A 21,500-nucleotide genomic window follows, 5' to 3' on the forward strand; every position below is an offset into this window, starting at 1 on the left:
GAACCTGGCCTCTGGCAACACCTTGGGAATAGTAAACAGGTGACAGGCAAACAACCACATGAATTTAAAAAGGAACTGACAAGACAATGTAACAGTTAGAATTCCAATAACTACATGTGGACAATTAAATCTACATGTACATAATCAAGGTGTGAAATGAATGGCTTTCAAATTATATCTATCTGGCTGATTAAAACTTATACTGAATTGCATGCATCTACATGAACCTCGGAAAGGACTTCTTCCTAAGTAAATGTTTATCCAGATCTTAGATGAATGATTACCTGCCAAAGCTAAAACAGCTATATTAAGAACAAATTACACTTACTTCCCAAAAGGTATCGTTAAAATGTGAAGAGACCTACACCAAATTAATCAAAAATAGCCAATTAGAATAAATTAGAAAGATCCAAAGAGAATTCGAAGTTCCCACGAGGTTAGCAAATACTAGCCAAGATCTACTTCAGAAATATGAAGCTGTACATGTTGAGAGCAAGAAATGCATCATTCCTGGGTGAACCTTACAGTAGACACTGGACACTTTCTCCCACAAACTTGGTCATGAAACAAATACAGCAACAATTTTTTAATTCTTGGGTCATAGAAAATTAAGAATATACATCTATTTAAGGATATGAGCAAACTTGTTTTCCACTGATCTACAGCTTCTAAAACAGCGAACACCTTGGTTCCCTGCAAAGGGTTGTCTTCAAGTCACTTTAACTAACTAGTGTGTTTTTACTGCACCCTATCATAAAAAACCAGCAGACTTGTCAGACTTAAACTGTTTCAAGTCAAGAATTGAGTGTCTCATTCAACTTTGAGATTCAGTCAAAGGTACATTAGAGACTGTCTCATATGTGGCTACTCCATTACTGATTAGTGCTGGCTCAATGAGTTGTGTGTTTTCTGGTACAGTGTTCCGTGTTCCAGACACTGAATGAACAATACTATTATCATGCACTTGGGCAAAGCTCACATCAGTAGTAGAAACTGTAGGGCGAGAACTTTTCACTGGGCTTCCCTCAGAAGTCAAACACACCAAGGCTTTTACGCGGTCTTCTGTGAAAGAGAACTGACCAACTGGCATGTTGGTAAAATCTAGTTTTGTTGGTTCTTTCTCAATGCTCTGGTCTTCTTGTTTCTTAGCATCAAGCTCTGCTTTAAGTGAGAGATTAGGGCGGCCTTTTCCAGAGGCCATTCGCTTCATCATTTGCTTTCGGTTGCAGAACCAGACTCTAACAGTAACTGGCTCAAGGCCCAACTTAGAGGAAATTTCAATAATTTCTGCACTGCTAGGCTTTGGATTCTGTTCAAATGCATGAATCAAATACTGAAGAGTTTCATTTGAGAAAGAAGTTCTTCTTTTGCGCTTCTTGCACATTCTCAACCCTTTGGCACACTCCTGTTCTTTTTGCTCAATCCAGCCTTGCAAAACTGGCTTCATTTTTTCTGCAGCCTTCAGACCAAGGTTTTTAGATTCAAATCTTGAAATAAATGACTGACTGTAAGAAGAATGTCCATTGCTGTGGGACAGCTCATTACCCACATCTTCCTGAGTGTATCCCAGTGCAATCCGCCGTGCCCGGAAGGACTCAATGAAGGCTTTCATGTCAGCTGTTAAGCAACTATCAGATAGCGTGCCAAAGATCTGTGCTGAGGAATTTGGTGAATCTGACAACTCCTCAACTGATGTCTGGCTCACTTCTTGTGAAGGAGGTGGTTCCTGGGCTTTCACCACTTGAATTTGTGTAACCACCGGTGCCGGAAGAGTAAGTGAGGAGGTTGGAATAGTGTAAGTCGAGTACCCAGAAATTACACCTCCATTTTGAGAAACAGGAAGAGCTTGTATCTGGCTTGTGACAAAATGGCCCACCTAAGCAAATGGCAAAAACACTGAGTTTCAAACCAGATACAGAAACCATACCAAATAAACACACAAAATACAGATCTAGTTCCTAGTCTTTGGTTAAAAAAAAATGCTTCAAATCAGTTTAACTTGTAATTCTTCTCAGTCTTCTATCATATAAGAGAACTTGAAATAACATGTCACCAATTTAATGGCTTGGCTTAAATCTGAATTCAAACTACACATACAGCTTGTACACCATAAAACTTCTTCTCAGCTAAGGAAGTGGCAAGTGGCTTACCAGTTTAAATGGCCAGAAAGCTTAAAAAGATTCATACACAATGACATTGTGATTCTTTTTACTACATTTAGATTATTATTTTTGATATAGTTTTTTTTAATATTCATAAATCTTATGATAAAAAAAAGAGAATCCTTGCATAGGTAGAGTTCATTACACTCAATTGCAAAAAATACTGACACCTCAAGAGCGTGATCCATGAACAATGAGACCCAATGCCTTTGTGAGAAATATTCACACTCGTATATAACCAGTGACTCACTCTTGTTATTCATGGAAAATCATTTCTTTCAGGAAAGCTTGGATAGCTTTCATCATTCCCTGTGTGTAACCAATGGTGGAAATCATGTACATCTAACCCATAAAGCCGTACAGGATCACTATTACTATCATTATTTATTGTAAAACTTTTAAGGTGTTGACATTTTTGCAATCAAGTGTATATTGTTGTATAGTGACTTGCCACACATACTCACCTGCATACTCGACTGTATCGACTGGTTGGTATTCTGACAAAGTTGTTCAGAGCCAATAACTGACCTTGTGTTACCTATATTAATAATAGATGGTGCCTTGTTACAGTTAAAAGTAAGTATTTAAAAGTTATTTTTAACAATACTAAGAGCAACAACCACCTACTTTCTTTTTAAAGGGATCTCCATTTATGACTCCATTTAACATATCTCTTAGTGCCTGCATTATGTTAAGCAGGCTGTTTTCCCTGTTTTAACCCACAGATTTAAAAAATATCTCACCGACCTTGTTTTCTTAATCCACACAGTGTTACAGAACTTCATTTTTTTTTGCTCAAATTTATGGTTTCCCGCTTGGGCCATAAATCTGCCCAGAAAAACTTGGTCCATAACTTACAGTACAAACCAAGAAAATGAGTAAGAGGTATTTATTAGTCTTGACTCACAGGGTTACTCAATTTTTGAGAAACATCAATCATCATTAGCATTATTGTCGTTATTATCATGAGCATTATTGTTAATGTTACCGTTACCATTATCATTTGAAGGTTATTAATTTCAGAAGAGAGTATTTTGCCACAATGATGACTAGTGAAACACTGAGTATACTTGATTATCTATTTTAGAAAAATTTTAAAAGCTGATGATTTAAGCATTATCCATGGTTACAGTACATGATGCTGACTGCAAGTCATAAACCCCACAATGGTTCATTAAAGAGAAAAAGTTGTGCCATAAATTCAAAACATTGCATTTTTTCCCCTAAACACAAGTCCAAGATTGCCCCCCCCCCCAAAAAAAAAAAAACAAAAACAAAAAAAACTCAACAGCTCTTGGACTATAATGGTGTGCACCTTAGACTTTTTTATAGACTTTTCAGGCTACCTTATTTTCACTTTTTATACTAATTGCACTTCACCATGTTAATTAAATTAATGAGACAGTTATTTAACCAAAGTTTAACCATTGTCAACAAAACTGCGTTATAAACAATCTTGAATTGAGCTTAATCTTTTATCAGAAAATTTATTTTTGCAAACAGTTTCAAGAGGGCTGAAAGCTAGCAGTTAAAGGATATATATTTAATGAAAACAACCCTCTTACAGAGAATCCCAGAGGCCCACTGCTTGCGGGAAACCGCGGTTTGGGTTAGACCTTGTGTAAATAACCAGCCCAATGTGTTTCTTGAGATGAAATATCAGGTTATAAAGGGCTTTCACTGATAACAATCATAAATCCGAAATTATTACCTGTTTAGACATAGAATCATTTATGTAATTTTGACAATATAGACAGTGCATACAAGTGATAGTGCACTCTTAGTGCAGTTGAAATTTAATTTAAAAAATTATCAGTGCTTATGCCAACCAATAAATGCAATGTGGGTTTGTCTGCTAAGGCTGTGTGAAAGGAGACAGTGTAAGGCAACACTGCCGCTAGTTGTGAGAAATAACAACACCACACAAAGGAAAACTCCTTCTTTTGCTGATTCAGTAAATGTTCTTGTTTTTATTTAAAGCACTCCCTCCAAGTATCCAGCAATGCATTACTAACTTTGTTTGAGCCTTTTAATTCCTACACTGAAAAAAACTACATTTTTAAGCATGCTGAATTAGCCTTCAATTCTTAAAAGGAAGACAAACTCTATGTTAATTGCCAATGTTACAGCAATAAAAGTAAATAAACCACACTTGTAAATTTTGAAAAGGTGATTGGAGCTGTCAGGTTGATTAACCTCCAAAACCTAAACTTGTAAATTTATCTTTACCGACTTCAAGTTCTCAACCAACTTTTGTCCTTTCTTTGGAAAGTACTTGACAAATAAGTGAATCACACTTGACAACATCACGGCCAAAAGTTCTGGACTCTTCTCACTTTAAGAGTGCTTACCATCTAAGGACACTCACAAATCAGAGCTAGATGTAACTCGCCAAGTTGTATTTTTTGGTAAGTGCATTAAACTGTTAAGCAGAACTGACAGACCAGATTATTCATTTATGGCTAATGTGATAAGATAATGATATATTAGCATGTTTTGTTTTAAGAGCTGGCATTCTAAAGATTTTGTAGGCTGCCCTGCCTCTTTCTCTGCGGAGGTTAGCCAGTTTGCTATTAGTTAAAAAATTAAGCTGAGAATAAAGAAAATGAGAGAGATTATTTTTGAGCAATAATTTTCCTCTTCACAACTTAGGGAAGACTTCAAAAGAGGACATGGCTGAATTTTCAGAGAACCCAATCTGGCCGGTCAGTTTTGAGTAAAGGCACATGCCACATGCCATAAGCAAATTACTGTAGATTAATCAGGCTGTTCCTCAAGTGCATTAAATAGTTGTCCCAGTGTTAATTCATTATGTGAGATGTTTTAATATTCAAAGATACCACAAAGTTACTAGACTGGTGAAAGTGCAAGCTTATAACCAAAATGTTATGTACCTTGCATCACAACAGAAGTATAGAAGTGCTGGTGCATTTTCTTAAGATCAGCAACAATCTTTTCCTCAATTTCTCTACCAGCCTCTAATTCAGAATCTGACATCCATATAGCTGTCTCTTGAGTAGGAGTGATCATCACAACTGTCTTCTTGCGAGTTTGTAGGATGTTTGATACCACCACCTAGAGCAAATTTAGGAATTGGTATATATATCTAATTACACAATTTGGTGTGTAGTATCCCTAATTATTTTTATAAGTTGTGCTGAATTTTGAAGAGCCGTCAGGGAAAGTCAAAATGCATATGTAACCATTCAAAATACTAAGCAGTACTACACACCAAAACATCTGGTAAGTTATTTATTATCCAACTGCTTTATTTTATGCACATTTCCCATCAGGCCTGAAAACTAAGGCAGATAGCTGAGCATAGCATATGCAGCCAACCAGTCAAACAGGTTTTTTTCCAGTACAAAATGACCAACTGTCCAAGTATTGCATGATATTTGTACTCAACTTGAGTGTTATTTGTACTCTACTCTGTGCAGTTCGATAATGATTAAATTTAGTCCAATATACTAAGAAATAACTAGTGATCAGTCATGTATAATTGATTCATCTTTCTCTTCCTTTACAGATTTGGATATTGCTGTAGATTTTGAGGACTTTTTTATTACTTTCTTGTATTACAGTGAGAATACCCTACAAGTATGAGAGTATTCTCAATAGAGATCCATGGGAAATGTCTCACATGCTACAAAAACAAGGTAAAGTAGAGTTGATCATAGGAACTTAATCCATAATGGCTGCTAAATGGTCACTTGCTACTTCACAGCCTCCTACTCAACCAAATTCTTAAGTAAATGTAAATCAGTAGAGGTAATGGGTCAATCAATTCAAAGCTTCAACACTGCTCCCCTACACAAACATTTGAACTCTCGGATACTGGACTCAAATTCCAAAAATGCACTACCCAAGTGCCAAAGTGCTGCTTAATGGTCAAGTGCTATTTACAGTGTACCTCACAGTCTACACCTCCACCAAATTCTTATGTAAAAGTGAACCAGTAGAAGTAATGGTTTGACCAATTTCAAGCTTGAACATTGCCCCCTACCCAGACATTGGAACTTTTGAAGATTGGTTCATTCAACTTCCAACCCCCTAAGGAACCAAAAGTGTTTTTACATGCCTTACCCAAGTGCCAAATTTGATGGTTAAAGGGCAAAATAAGGGACAGTGACTTTCTATTCTTTGACCATGCTTTAAACCTAAACCATGTAGACCTTTCCTTCCAATCCATTCATTCATAGAAGTGAACTCCTTACCTTTAAACATCTCTATATTAAAAGACATAAATTATATTAAGATATATTCAACTTCTTGACCCCAACCAGGCAAGGTTCAAATTCCCCACTCCTCAGGCACAAATGACAGAAATGCCCCTTGGTTGCTTAGGGAGTGAATTGATTGGCACATAATCAACAAGTAGGGAACAGAAAATATAAAAAAATTACCTGATGTGAGTACTTGGCTAAAGCCTCGCGTGCCTTCTTAGAGATAATGTTCATGTCGGTCTCCAACTATACACCAAAGAGGAGTTTATGTCATTTTAATTAATTGAGGCTGGCAGTCTTGGTAGTTATGATATAGCAAAGTGAAGAAAATCAATGTTCAGCATCAAATAGATTGTGTATATCTTTTCCTGAGGTGTCACCACAAAGGACATAATTAAAAGCAATTAAAAGTAAACTCAAACATCTTTAATAAAAATAAATTAAAGCCATATGCCTTAACCCTCTCCTCCCAGGAGTGACCATGAGAGAATTTCTCCTTTTTTTCCCCATGTCAATAAAATAATTGCAGAAGGTAATGAGCATTTAGAGAAATATAAACCTGGGGTTATATTTGGAATGATTTAAAACCAAATTCTTAATAACGTTATCTCAAAAAATGCATGGTAGATGGTAAGGAGAATCAATGTTAATTTGACCTTAAGAATGAAAGGGTTCCATCATCAAACAGTAAACCACTGGAAAAGTTGATCTCAAAGCAGCAATGAATAGTGATACTAAGTAATTCTTTAATTTTATAAGATTTCCTTGCCTTAAATGAGACAGTAAATGCCTGTGGTATCCATTCTTTCACAAGAGGTGCCATCATTTTAGGGGACTGCACCAAGTTAAGCTGCAGAGGAGCATTTGATTGAATCTTGTGTTTTGGCTGTACAAATAATACATCAAGAGAATGTCAATTAATTTTTCAGCATTCAAGAAGATTTATGACATGTTATAACATTATGCTTGTTCACATGGCTTAACATTTAACCATCTAAAGCAAAAAAGCTCAGTGTTAGAATGTTACAAACAATAATCTGAAGAATATAGGAAGTCAAATAGAAAAACTAGTCTTCCATATTGTTACAACACATTGGTAAGGGACAAAATGTCTTTATGTTGCTTGGTGGTCATCATTATTCTGTAGTATTACCTAAATGTATCAAAGTATTTTGACTTGGTTTATCAAAGAAATTACACTTGTCCCTGTACATGCATTTTTTTTTTCAAAGCCACATATTTTCATCATATATCATAGTCTTAAATAAGCACCCAAGCTCCAATAAGCACCCTCCGCTGAATAAGTGCCCAATCCCTGAGCCATTATGTCAATCAAGCAAACCCTTGAATAAGCACTCTCTTCCCACCCAACTCTGTCCTTCCTCACTTTCTTACAGAGTAGGATTACAAGGAAAATCTGTTTCTATTGCCACTTTATTTAAAACTTTTAAGCTTCAACTGGCACAGAATCAGTACATGTTAATAGTTTTTAGTATGTGCCCCTCCTTTTAAGCAATAGAAAGTTTTACATAAGTGCCTCATAGATTATTAAAGGAAATATGGTAAATAATAAAGAAGAGAAGTCTTACTAAATCTTGAGGAGGGATGTAAAAGTCAGAGACTGCAGCTGCTAAGTACATCATAACTGCAGGTCCATGAGGAGCTAGAGACTCAGCCACACTCCTCAAAAGAAACAAGTACTCTGACAAACTATTGTACTCAATCAACAACAATGTGCCAGCAGTTTGTACCTGAAACACAACAAAGCTCAAACAATCATCAAAATAACTAAAGGTCCTGTAACTTTCAATTTAATATTTTCCAATATAAGGGCTAATTAATAATTTGATTGAATCCTTAATCACAGCTGCCACCAGTTGTTTGAAGTCACCCTAGATATGGAACTCCATTCTAGTTATAGCTCAAAGTATCTCCTGATAAATCACCACTTTGGTAAAGAGAAGACTTCAGCAATATCAACTAGTGGATCCTGCCCTCTTGCCTATTTTTTCCTGTTGGCCCTGAAATCTCTCCTCAACCCACAAGCACACCTACCACAAGATCACAAGTTATCTGGAGAACATTAAACATCTCTACTAAAAATGTAAACAATCAACCATAATTTGATAAAGTTCCCACACAAGCAAGAAAAACAGAAATGACTACCATAATTTCCAACTGTTTACCCACATAGCCGTTTACCTGCACCAGCCGATTATTGCATACGGCAAAAATAAAAAGTCAACAGATGACCCGCACTGGTGGATAACCCGCATGTTATGTTATTGAACTTTTTGGTGGCAAAAACGTGAAATTAAGGCGTTACAATTCAGTCTTTTAAAAGTTGTCTAATCTAACTTTCGAAAGCTTTAAAGCTTCCTTGTCAAGTTTAAAGTTCAAAGAAATTCAGACACATGTACAATTCTTCAATTTTAGTATGTTCTTTATTGATAAAATTATAAAGTAAAAACACTAGCAGCCCATGCCCAAATCTCAAAGTTTCATACTTGACAGAATGCAAATTTGTGGCCACATTTTGTGCAAGCGATCGTTCACCACCAGAAAGCCAGGTTGGCGATTTCTAAAAAAAATAGAGATCTCCAGTTCTATTGAGCCTAACAAGTCCCTTAAAATGGGAAAATTCTCTTTAGCTCAAGCTAGTGTTAAATGGAAATTTGTTACTGATGTACCGGATATCTTTGGATTATTTTTGTCACCATCAAGGTTTTGTTTTCACACATGCCGATAATAATTTGTTCATCACACAACTAATTATGCGTGAAATAAACCCGAGTTGGCATCATGTTTTCGTGCTGCTTTGTGGCACTCTTTAAACAATAAAATTAATTTGAGAGGTGGAAACGCATGTAGGTGAGAATTTTTTTCAATTCAACTACCAGTAGGTTTTAAAATTGCCACATAACCTGCACCTCCCTATTACCTGAAGTGGCGCGTGTTAAATGCAAAATCAACAGATTACCCACGGGTAAACAGCCAGAAATTATGGTACATCGAGTTCAGATTAAATGGTAAGCCTTCCACATGAAATGAATAGAAGAGCTTGCAAAGTTTTCTTTCATGGTTGGACTTGTAATGTATGGCTTAATATGGCTTTCATTTCAAAGGTGCCTATCAGAAAATTGCATTAAAAAGTCATATGAAGAAACTTAGTGAAAGCAGCACTCAAAAAAGACAAGTGCCTCTTTTCAAAACACATTTTTATTCCTAGCATAAATTTTATCAGTAAGTTAAGAATCTGAGTATTGGACCCCATTTGCCTAGCTTGTATCCAAATGCAAAATTGAATGTAAGCCAGAAAAATCTGTTAATCCTATATTTAAAATGCTCACTTCTGAAGAGTTTTCCTGAAGTGGGGAGGGGGTTGGGGGGGGATGTTTCTATTCAGAACTCATAAGAACATGTCATGTCTCAAAAGGCAAACCAGAGGGACTTGCACACAAACAGTTCCCACCAAAGAGCCCCATTATATACTATTAATGATATCTTCCAACACAACATCAGAATTCTAGGGGTATCAAAATGTAATGCATACCTGTCTGTAAATTTTCAGAACTTGGGTCAATTTTGGCACTTTGCTTGCATTCACTAGAGATAAAAAAAAAATGATAGGAAGAAAAACTGAAAATAGTCAAATTTGATACCTGGCAACCAAGTCTCTGATTATCTCTAGAAAATAAGTTTTCCAACAAAAAAAAAAAAAATCCAAAAATAACCAACCTTGAACTTGAGTAGATCCATCAGGCATGTCTTTGAGTTGTAACAGATCAAGAACATCTTCAGTTGGGTAGTGCCTTGTGAAAGGCCGTAATGATCCCTGCCTGTGTAGAAATACCACAGCATAACCTTGCTCTAGAAAATACCTTAAGGATTAACGGTCAAGGAATCAACAAATGATGAACATTATTTCATCCTTATGTTTTGGCAACCAAAAAAAAAAAAAAAGGAAAAGTCTGAGCACCTGATAAATCTATGGAGCTCTAAATTTGTAACCTCTAGAGCCTTTTACAGACTTTGATCACTCACTCAGTTTCATTCACTAGGATTGGCCAGTTTGCCTGTTCAAGCAAATTCACCTGTAAAGTCAGCAGTATTCTGTAAGTACTGTAAATAAGCTCTCAGAAATGTGTGGTGGAAACAAGATCTTTTTTAAACACAATACATCATTAAGTTGCAATTTCTAAACACAGACGAATCACCCATCAAGACAGCTTCATACAAATAGCTTCTTATCAAGGATACTCAGCAGAAGCAGATCCTCTAGTTCCCATGCTGAAGTTATCAAGAAAACGAACAGCATTTTCCTCCAGTGGTACACGAGTGCCTCCAGACTATCAAGAACAATAGTTACAATCAAATGAGAAACTGCTCACTCATCTCAGCCTAAAAAATGAAGAAGCCTGGAGGTTTTTTTTTAAGGGGCAGTCACTACCCATCAAACCCAAGATACCAACTCCACTGTCTCAACAACAACCTCTGTGTTTTCCTGAAAAGGACATTTTGTCAGATAAGCACTTAGTGATTCACAACAAGTAGAATCTTCTGATTTACACTTCTTTTGCCTCCTGAATTATAAGGTTTGTAAGTGGTTGAATAAAAAACTTCATCTTATCAAGGGGGGGTGGGGATGGACACCCCAAAATCCCCCTTCCTCCAGTTCCATACCATGGTTAAGTTTTTAGCACAAAAGATTCTTTGGAATCTCAAAATACCTTCAAACTTATATGTTAAAAGCTATCTATATCTTTAATACAATATCACACCTGAATCTCACATAAAGGTCACAAGAATAAAGGTAATACTCATTAACTAAATGAACTCTTCATTGTTACAGAAATTCTCCTTGTTAGCAACTTAGGAAATGTATGGAGAACAGTATGGAGAATATGCTAATTGATGTGATGGATGGTTATCTCAGAAGCTGACACATGTTCAAACAGCATGAAACTCTTTAAGAAATTAGCATAGCTCCCTTTCTATTACAAAGTTAAGTTAAATAAGAGAACTTTAGTCTTTAAGCGTTTACAAGGATGCTGTCCTGCTTATATGTATCATCTACTCAAATTTAGTGCACTCAGTCTGAATGCCATTTAACCTGACCCAAGCAGCATATTTCATTTTATCTCGCTTTCAGCTTGCATTCTTATAGACCTGTTAACCAGTTTTATAATCCTAAAATACATTTTAATTCTAATTACTGTACTTTTAGGATCGAGGGCCACTAGTTCATCAGTTGAATTACTGTTGTGTGTTACACTCGTTAGACAAAGTTGTTATTATAATGATTATTATTATTATCATGGTGTAAGGGTAACTGACAGAAATAAAAATTGGATGGTTTCTGGAGCATACCTCTCCTTCAAAAGGCTACAGTGTATGAGCTGTCAACCATTCTATGGATGGATAAAGCACACTATGGTTTTATGACATTCCTTACTTTCATTTGTCATAAAAAAAGTCAAATCTCCTCCTTATGGTTATTTAACAATAACGATTTGTGTCCAGGGAATTTAGTCTGTTGCCACAAAGAGAAATGACAAAATTCCAAGTTGATACTATTTTAATTTTTTGCACCAAAATAATTGGGATTGCGATCGACGTATGACTGAATATTCATAAGAGCACAATACACAGATTGGAATAATCCGTTCTGCTAAAATTTGATTTCGTATCTGCACTACTCTGATTTAGTGTCCCCGTTTTCTAGTCACAAGTGTAAGTTTGCGCACCAAAATTCCAGATATTTTAATCAGAGAATTATGAATACTTTATGGATAAAACATTATGTAAATGTATCATTTTCATTATAATAGTATAGCGTAGCTCGCATCTGAGAACAAACAGCAATTCACACAAGCGGAACCAAGAGTAGATGCAAATATACTCCAATCTCGGGGATTAAAATAATCTAGGCAAGGTTACGCTCAAATACACACAAACAAACCGATGTTATTTCCAAAATTTAAATACCCCAAAAACTGCGGGATTAATTCCCAATATCAAAACATAAACACTTCTCTCAAGATGTTGTCGAACTTCGAGAAAATTACTGCGCACAAACATTAACAATTAAAATCATAAGGTCGCTGTTGAAACGCTCAACTGATCACGACTAGCTTTCGTGCATTTCGCAGCAAAAGCTCGACACCTCTCAAAATGACAATTCTGCTTAAAGCAACTCGATTAATTCTAAAATTTGGAAGTAAAAATGAATTTTAGTAACATTATTATGTCATAATATATACTATTTCTTGCATGTTTTAATCGTAATGTCAGATTAAGGAGTGTATGTGCATATGCATGGATTTCCGGCCCGAGTAGTTTTCTTCTTAAAATATCTATGAAAGCTATAGACTAACAACTCACCGTCACAAACACTATTTCTTTTCCAGCTGCCCGATGTTTACCTGCAAATTCACAGACAGATGCCCTCACTTCTTTCAGGTTTCCAGGAGGTGTGTGTCGAGAGAAATATTCAACCCAATCCGCCATGATTCATGAATTATCCCTCATTACATATTCCGCTTTGATTTTTGAGAAAAATGTGTTCTCTTCGCTTCAAGAAGAAAACCTTTCACTTCTGTTTGTCAATATACGTCATTGAAACGATTGAAATCGATGGAAACACATTTTCATCCCAAAATACCGACTATTTCAACCACAATTTGACACAGAAAGTCGCGAAGGAGGAGAAATAATTTGCGAGCAGCGCATAAATTATTACATACGGATGGCATAGTAGCCAATCAGAGAGCTGTATTTGAAACCAATTGTCTGCACTACGTGACAGGAAAGCAGAACAGTAAACAAAACTTAACTTAATTCTACAATTTACCAAGATGTATCAGTTTTTAGCTCAGGTAAAATCTGAATTTCATTATTTTTCTGGCAAAGGTAAAGAGATCCTACGGCGATCTTTGTAGTATCACGTGACTCCAAAAGCTGTCACTGAATCCTCAGGAAATAAAACTGATCACTGCCTCAGGGGCAAACAGTAAAGCTAGCGCTCATTTCGGACTACATCTAATTTAAAAGAGCATGAAAAGGAGAAATAAAGTGGCTGTTTAACCAGTTAGCGATGTTAAGAAAGTACAGATTGATGTACTCTGACCTTTTCTATTTTGCCAAATGTCGAGATGTGGGAGAGAGGGAGGGAAGGTGACGTCATAGAACCTTCACGCGGTACTTAGGCATGATGAGATATAAGAAAGCACTTATGTAAAAATAAAAGGGTAAAATGAAAGGATTTTCCCAGTTCGAGTTTAATTGCCTGTCAAATGCATTCTGACTGTTATTGCAAATTGTTTTCCCTCTCTAGGACCCTCTCCCTTGCAAGAGGAGACAGTTTGAAACTTCCAAGTCTTAACACTCTATCAAATTCTTAATTAAGGGACATCACTGGAATCAAACGCCCAATTCTCAAGAACAGCCAACTAAGAATTATGGGTAGGGTAGGCTCTAAGATCTCACCAGTTAACCCTTTCACTCCCAAGTTCTCATTAGTAATTCTCATTACTGACTGCTGCACAATTCCCATGATGTTAGTTGTGAGAATTTGTTACTGAATCAACTGATAATACCCTAATTGCCACTACTCTCTATTTCCATCACTTGTGCACTTGAAATTGTATGAATATTGCAAGTAGATTGTCTTGGTCACTCATGGGAGTTAAAGGATTAAATAAGAAATCAAGTATGCAGATGTACCAAGGAATGAAGTTTAAATTTTTTTGTGCTAATTGCTAGGATGAGACAAAATTTCACCGGAAGTGACATAACGTTAATCAGCGAGTGTTTGTGACATTAATTTTTGAAGATCGTTCAAATTCTGGAGTTTTTCACATTCTCTTAAACTCCTCTTACTAAATCAAAATAAGCCAATCCTTAAATCGATGTATACACTACTTCATCCTAGCAACAAACACCCAAGACAAACAGTAATTCCGACTTTCCCATCACAATGTTGAACCAGTTCAAGTCAGCATACAATGCAACAGCAACAGGTTTACTTAACAAAGCCCTTTAGGGGGGTCCAAGAAACAAATAAAATCAACCGAATGGAACAGAACACGCTATTAGAAAACCATCAGCATTCAGTTAATCATCAATCTCACCCCAACTGTGCACATTTTTCGCCTCAGCTGTCTTTTTAATGAATGGCTATCAATCATTCTTTCAGTCACAAATGGATCAGTTTCAACGAGGCATAACACATCGTTCAGGCCTGTTAACACTAAACCAGACTCTGCTGTCATTTCCCTGAGAATGTTGCCTTGGTCAGTTGTTAAACCCAAGAAATATCAGAAGCCTTTACATAATTTCTGAGATGACCTTCAGCACAATCTTCAGAGACAAATTTGGACAAATAAAATGAGGTTATGGTCATTTGGCAGCAGAACTGTTGCACAAATGCTGATGGTTGACATAACAAAATTTGATTGTCAAGAGAAAAAATTCATGAAAAGTTCAGACTTCTACAATTTATGGGCTTTGAACATTCACCTGCTGTCTGCAAAGTGATTTGCTGTTTTGGTCTGATTCATATCATTTATGCAGACAAAAATGTTGACAAACCATCAAGAAACAATTTTTTTTATTAAAGAGAAACTGCAACAAAAAATGAAAGAAAATTGAAAAAGACAACAAGCCTACCTCAAGACTTTGCATTTTTTTTTGCAATGAATTCATGTTCCAATTTGTGAAAGTTTAAATTTCACTCAAAGGCCGACTCCTTATTCATAACTAATACACCTCAGTGGCTGAGGTTATATTTTCAAAAAAAATTCTTCTAAATTGCCCAGTTGTGGCATTGTTTGAACTATTCTTATTGGTTTAATTTTCGGCCAGCTTACTTTCTGTTATGTTGAAGAACCTGGAAAATGAAACAAATGACGATCAGACAAAATAATACAGTTATAACCCGAGCTATTACTCTCATACTTAAATGTATGAAACCTTCCTGAGAAAAAAAAAAAGAGATATCATGGTGACAAATTTAAAGATGACCTGTTCCTCTTCATTCCTTATAAATAATATTATGGGGCAAAGGGCTTGTTTACTCTGAAATGAGCAAATAAAAAATATATAACTCATTTAACTCAACCCATTGAATTGTTTATTCTCATAACAAACATTAATACAATGTCCTTTAAATTAACAATAGTTATGATACTATAAATACCAAACTTACCTTAGCATGAAAGCAAGCTCCGTGTTTTATTCAACATTAAAAGCAATGTACAAATCTAACATAGCATGTTACTGTATCTACATGTAAACCCCATATGCATCAGAGGTCAGACTTGCCACATGACCATTTAACTTGATCATAAAGATAAGTGGTTTTTTTAGCTACAATTCCTGCACACTCATCCTTAGATGTATTTTTTTTTAGAATGTAAATAGGGTTTACATAACCTGAAAAACAGGAAGCAAGAATTACGAAAATATCACTACCCACAAAGAAGTAGTTTTAAGATCACTGTTACATGAACCATTAATAACATTGCATTTAGCAGGGAACAAAGTTTAGTCACTAAACAGATTACTCACATTATTAGGAAGTTTGCACCATGCCAAATAGTAGAGCAATCTTCATTTCTTTTAATTTTAGCCATCTGAAAAGATGTTTTAGGTATTTTGCCAAATAGCTTCCAAAGAAAAACTACATGATTGAGCTACTATTATAACATATTAGCACAAATTTCCTTTCTCCCATTCCAAAAATTGGAGAATATCTGCCACCAAACAAAAAAGGCTTGATCATTTTAATTGCCAAAATAAATAATTTAAAGACACTAAGGGTAAATAAAAATAAAATAATCAAAACAAAAATCAGCATGTTTTAACTGCTTTCATCTTCTAATGAATAACTCTGAAAACTACTGATCTAACCAAGCTCCAGACTAAATAAATACAAAAACCAGTCTCTTCTACACACGCGATTCTGTGTTGGATGCTTGCCTAGTCCTGTCTGAATGGCACAATCTGCTCAGCTCAGTAACTTTGGAGAAAACACGGTCATGAGGCTCTAGTGATCGTGTCCACTTTGGCAACCATTCCCAGTCTTGGAGAACTTCTGGTAAATGGCCAGGAGCTTTCCTCTGAAAGATGTTCACAATGACAATGAACAGGAAGAGAAGTAGGAGGGGTGCAGCTACACCAAGGAGAATCTGCCAACCAGCAAGTGACAAGCCAAAGACAGCTGCTGGAAGAAGGAAAAAGCCAAACACCAGGTATGCAATGGCAAACCATCTGTAGTCAGCCGTTTTGTTTCCTAATGACTTGGCAAAACCAATGGGAACTTTTCGCAGGTAAGGGATAGGATACCACACTAGGATACCAGAAATATTGAAGAATAAATGGCAGAAGGCAATCTGAAGGGCCTTGTCCAGATTTGACGAACTTGCCAATGCAGCCAGAATACCTGTTGCAGTTGTTCCAATGTTTGAACCCAAGGTAAGAGGGAAGGCTCGTTCAATGGTGACGACTCCAACTCCTATGAGAGGTGTAAGGGCTGATGTAAAGATAGAACTGGACTGTACCAACATAGTAAGACCAGCACCAACAAGAATTGCCAGGTAGCCAGTGAGATGTTTGAATGGTCCAGGGAAGTCTGCATTGACGGTCTTCTTGATGATTTTTGCCATCTGACCACGAAGCATGGAGTGAAGAACCTTAACAATACTGACAAGACAGATACAGAGCAGGCCAATGGAGATAACCAGGATTATGATGCCAACCTCAGTGTCGCTCAGGGATGTACCATGGAAGAGAAACTTGCACGAGGCAGGTTCGATTGTTGTCACATTTTCCAAATAATAAGTAGTTGCATTGTAGGTTTTATTAACAGTCTCTATTACTTCCTTGGGTGAACAGTCTTTGATAAGGGATTTTGACTCTGCTGATTTATCTCCCAGTGCAATCTTCTCTATAATTTTTTTGTCCAACTGAATTATAAGCTTGGTAAATGGTTCTGTCAATTTCTTCAGCAACTTTTTGTTGGTTCCTTTCTTCTGGGTCAAAGGAAGTACCTTGATAATCTTACCAGTAAGATGAAGTAGGTAATGTGTGATAACCTCTAAGGGCAGGAATATGAGCACAGACAGCCAGTTGAATATATCATGTACTGTCGCACCAGCAAAGGCACGTCGAAACTCATTACGCTCAGCAGCTTGTGCAAGTGAAACTATGGTGTTGGTGACTGATGTTCCTATGTTGGCACCCATCACAATTGGAATGGCAGGCTCAACATCTAAAACTGAGAAAATATACACATATTCTTTTACATCTACTAAAATTCAATTTAATTCATAAATCTGGGCAAGGCTGTTTATGTCACCAAAACTTAGCTCAAATAACACAATAATTGCACTCAGTCAAAGACCACATTCAAGACCAATAACCAATAACCAATATTTACCCCTAACAAGTCACCATACAGCTTCTGAGTGAATGATGGACAAGAAACATCACAATTTCATCTTAAGTAATTAATACAAATCTCCTTTGATTAGTATGAAGTTTTAAATTAATGTTTTGCCAATAGTAAAAAATCGTGTCTGATATGGCCCTTGCATACATTAACCTCCGCAAATTAACAAACCTCGGTATTTTAATATAATCAGAACTATAGGTGATGAGGCAGAGCGACATAAAGAGCACTTACTACGCAAATAACATCACTGAAATTCGTCACTTGACGAGATACCCTTTCAATATAATTAATAACTGAAGATCGAATTTTTCATCAACGAAATTATTAGAGTCTTGAAGAGCTGCCAAGTGAAGTTAAAACACTGAAAAATTTAGTTATCAATCATGTTCGGAAACAAAATTGTGCATTATAACAGGTGTCAAATGTTCTTCAACACTGGCAATGGGGGCAACTATTGACGTATCCAATAGTTTCCACTAAAACCTACGATTAATACCCGAAAAACATCAAAGAAAGTGAAGAAAATTTTTAAAAAACTGTACGAAATCTTAGAAAAGTGTTCAAGTTTTCACCCCCATACGATTGATTGCTAAAATAAATTCAACAAATATTTAACACAAACTTGTACTGAGGAGTGTTATTTTAAATGCTTCTTTTAAAAATACCAAATCAAACTTACTCTGCGCAGCGACCATTGAAACAACGATGGATGTGGTTGTAGACGAACTTTGGACGAGAACCGTTGCCAAGATGCCAATCATCAAGCCAGCGACGGGGTTACTCAAAATTTTATTAGACGCAAATGCTTCGCCTGCCGCTTTTCCTCCAAGCAATCGGAAGGCACTACTGAGGAAGTCCAGTGAACAGATAAATACATAGAGAAGACCAAGAAGAAGAATGACCTTGCCAACTGCCAAAGCCACTCGTTTCACTTTGCCGCATCCATCAAGTTCTGTGGGCCCGCCAAAATCAGAATTAGAGTTGAACGGGAAAATCGGTTCACAAATACTATAAATTTCATGACAAGATCAAAAATTACAACAACAAAAGCTTTACTACTTACCAGACCATTTAGGGCCAAGATCTTGGAGTTCAGGCAAAGCCCAAGGATCAAATTCTTCACCCTCTTCGTCCTCGTGAAGTCCATTTCCCGCCTCCTCGTCTACCGGCAAGTAAGCTTTATTGTAATTCTAAAAAATAGAGGATCGAAAAAATTAAAACATTTTCGAGATCACTGAGAATTATTACCATGGGCAGTGGTGAACCAAATCGTGTGGAAAGTCTCTACGCGTTAGTTACTACCTACCGGCGGATCTGCCTGACCCCGAGTTTCCATTTCAATACCAGTCAGCTTGGAAGAGCTCTTCATCATGTCCGCCATCTTAGGAGAACTAACAAAGTGTAGGATGTACAACAGTTTTATCTCGTCCAAAATTACGTAAAGACGGTAATCCAATCACATTCGACCGGGAGTGACGATACCCATTTTGATTGGCTGCTGCGGATGATCCGAGGTATCCGCATGACACCGACACGTGAAAAAATTGAACTTTGACGTTCGCGGGTCGTGCGAGAGGATCTTGAACAGCGTACACGTGGTTATGTGGGTTTTCTCTGAACAAGTTCCCTTTACGTTTCTTTGTTGGCGGGAACCTTTTCTTCAGAGTTGACACTTCCCATAAAAAAAAAAATTTTGGCGCAGTTTACAAGGATCCTCAAAATGGACGTGAAATTTGAGGTTGGGCCACAGGTGTGTACGAGATCAGTAATATTCATGTTAAAAATGTTCTTCCCTCAACAACTCTGTCGGTGTCCTGTAGTTTCTAGAGAGAAAATGTGGCACCTTTGATGTTATTCCCTTGAGACGGTTCTTTTCTTCAGAAGAACGGGGTAAAAAGAGTATCTTGGGTGCGTACTGTTTTCCAATAAACGGAGTATAGCACATGTTTAACGGTGTTCTTTTTTATTCCCAATTTGTATTGTTTAATGTTTGTTCTCTCCCTCACATGGTCTCGTTTTCCATAAAGCGCGCGCGGATCACGCCACAGGTTCAAGTCGAGCAGGTCGAGTAATCCCACGCTTGGCCAACTCCGGTGTGCGAGCGACTGTCATAAGATTATTGAGAGATAAAATCGCAAATTTTTGTCCAACGTCTTTCTTTATCCATAGCATGCCTCTCTCTCAAAGATCGTTTGTTTCTTTTATTTAAGCGGAAATGGCGCAGGTAAAGTTTAATTTCTCTCTCAGTTTCTTCTGGGTAGAACCAGTAGAGAAATCCACGAGGAAAATGTTGAAATAGAAATCACAACAAGTTTGAAATCTAACAACATATGAAAATTTCAAGAAAATGAAAATCCAATTTTTTTCGCTAACCAAAGTTTAAGACCGAATACGTCTTTTTACATCTTGTTCAGGCAGCTTGAGCAACTCATCCGAGACATATGTGATTGAAGGAGAATCCCTTCGTCCAGGGACTGTTTGTTCTTAAGGACAAGCTGTCCAGTGTAATGCTGGGTGAATGTGTTACTTCACTCTGCCACTCACGTCTCTTGCTTAGACAAGAGACGTGAGTGACGAGTGAATGTCGCAAATTGTAACTTGCAAGAGTCGTTTGGCTTTTTGTGTTTCTGATTTTATCACTTGGTTTTTCAAATTACACAATTTGGAACGTTAGGACGGTAAATGTGTCTGGTGATGCTAAATTATTCAGGCAAAGATTGTTTCCAGAGCGTTAGAAAACCCACTATGGATCGTCCTAAAGCTAAGCGTGAGAGTTTCTCGCGTGGTCTTTTCAGCTGCTCCCTGTGCGAACACGTACGACAGAAAGACTAACGAAGGAAATTTATGGCGGCCTAACAGTAAAAATTATCAATGAATAACGACAATACAGTGGAGAAAAGTGCGTGAATCAATCACGTTTAACTGACTCTGGGAAAGAAATATTTAAACCATCGATTCTTTTGTTGCTATGAAATTCTGTCTCACTTGATTTTACGCTAACAAGAGCACAGGCGGAGGTGCCGTGAAAAATGATCGTACGCACTCTTACCTAGTTGTATCAATATTCGTTTACGAGAGAAATGTGATGAAACTGAAAGGTGCATATTAACTAGAACTTTTCGGAGATAAATTCTAAATACTTTAGAGTAGATAGCTAAATATTCCGATAGATGAACTAATATTTCCTCCACTGAGTCACGCAAACCGGAAAAAAAAATCATTAGTATTTAGTGAGAGCCATTGTTCGTGATTTCGACGCACTGATTGCTGAATCGTAATATCGGTTTTCCGGATAACTTAAATGTACTAAAACACTGAGGCGGTGATAAACAACACATAACTGCACGCCCTGATTCGTTTATGATTTGACTCTCAGCGAAATAGTTCCTCCGGCTCATTACATGCCGACCACGGCAACATAGAATAAAACGTCTCACGGGATAGCCACAAAACAAAGGTCAACGCGGACGCTCGAAAATGGAACAAAACATACTTTTATTTTGTGAACAATCTTGCAGATGCTTGAGTCCTTACCCAATGCACTTAATAAAGGCGATATCAGGCTCTCGTGACGAATTGCAAATAGGACATCCAGGCATTTACTTAGGTGAGAGAAGATAATCTCACGTAGGCAATTTGTGTAAAACATGTTTACGT

General features: G+C 36.9%; 2 protein-coding genes across 2 annotated transcripts; both read right to left on the bottom strand.

Annotated features, from left to right (window-relative positions):
- Positions 1-134: 134 nt before the first annotated feature.
- On the bottom strand, positions 135-13,114 carry LOC131781399 (uncharacterized). Its single transcript, XM_059098048.2, has 10 exons — positions 12,773-13,114; positions 10,649-10,737; positions 10,127-10,269; positions 9,942-9,994; positions 7,978-8,139; positions 7,158-7,274; positions 6,569-6,634; positions 5,057-5,237; positions 2,627-2,700; positions 135-1,876 (listed from the first exon to the last, which is right to left on the bottom strand). The coding sequence occupies exons 1-10, from the start codon at positions 12,896-12,898 to the stop codon at positions 815-817; spliced, it is 2,073 nt and encodes a 690-aa protein (XP_058954031.2). The 5' UTR covers positions 12,899-13,114; the 3' UTR covers positions 135-814.
- A 2,384-nt stretch (positions 13,115-15,498) lies between these two features.
- On the bottom strand, positions 15,499-19,293 carry LOC131781391 (sodium-dependent phosphate transport protein 2B). The gene is made up of 4 exons (XM_059098036.2): positions 19,150-19,293; positions 18,907-19,033; positions 18,523-18,795; positions 15,499-17,666 (listed from the first exon to the last, which is right to left on the bottom strand). The coding sequence occupies exons 1-4, from the start codon at positions 19,222-19,224 to the stop codon at positions 16,339-16,341; spliced, it is 1,803 nt and encodes a 600-aa protein (XP_058954019.2). The 5' UTR covers positions 19,225-19,293; the 3' UTR covers positions 15,499-16,338.
- Positions 19,294-21,500: the final 2,207 nt, after the last annotated feature.

Source organism: Pocillopora verrucosa, chromosome 10 (assembly GCF_036669915.1).
Source record: "Pocillopora verrucosa isolate sample1 chromosome 10, ASM3666991v2, whole genome shotgun sequence".
Classification (NCBI taxonomy): domain Eukaryota; kingdom Metazoa; phylum Cnidaria; class Anthozoa; order Scleractinia; family Pocilloporidae; genus Pocillopora; species Pocillopora verrucosa.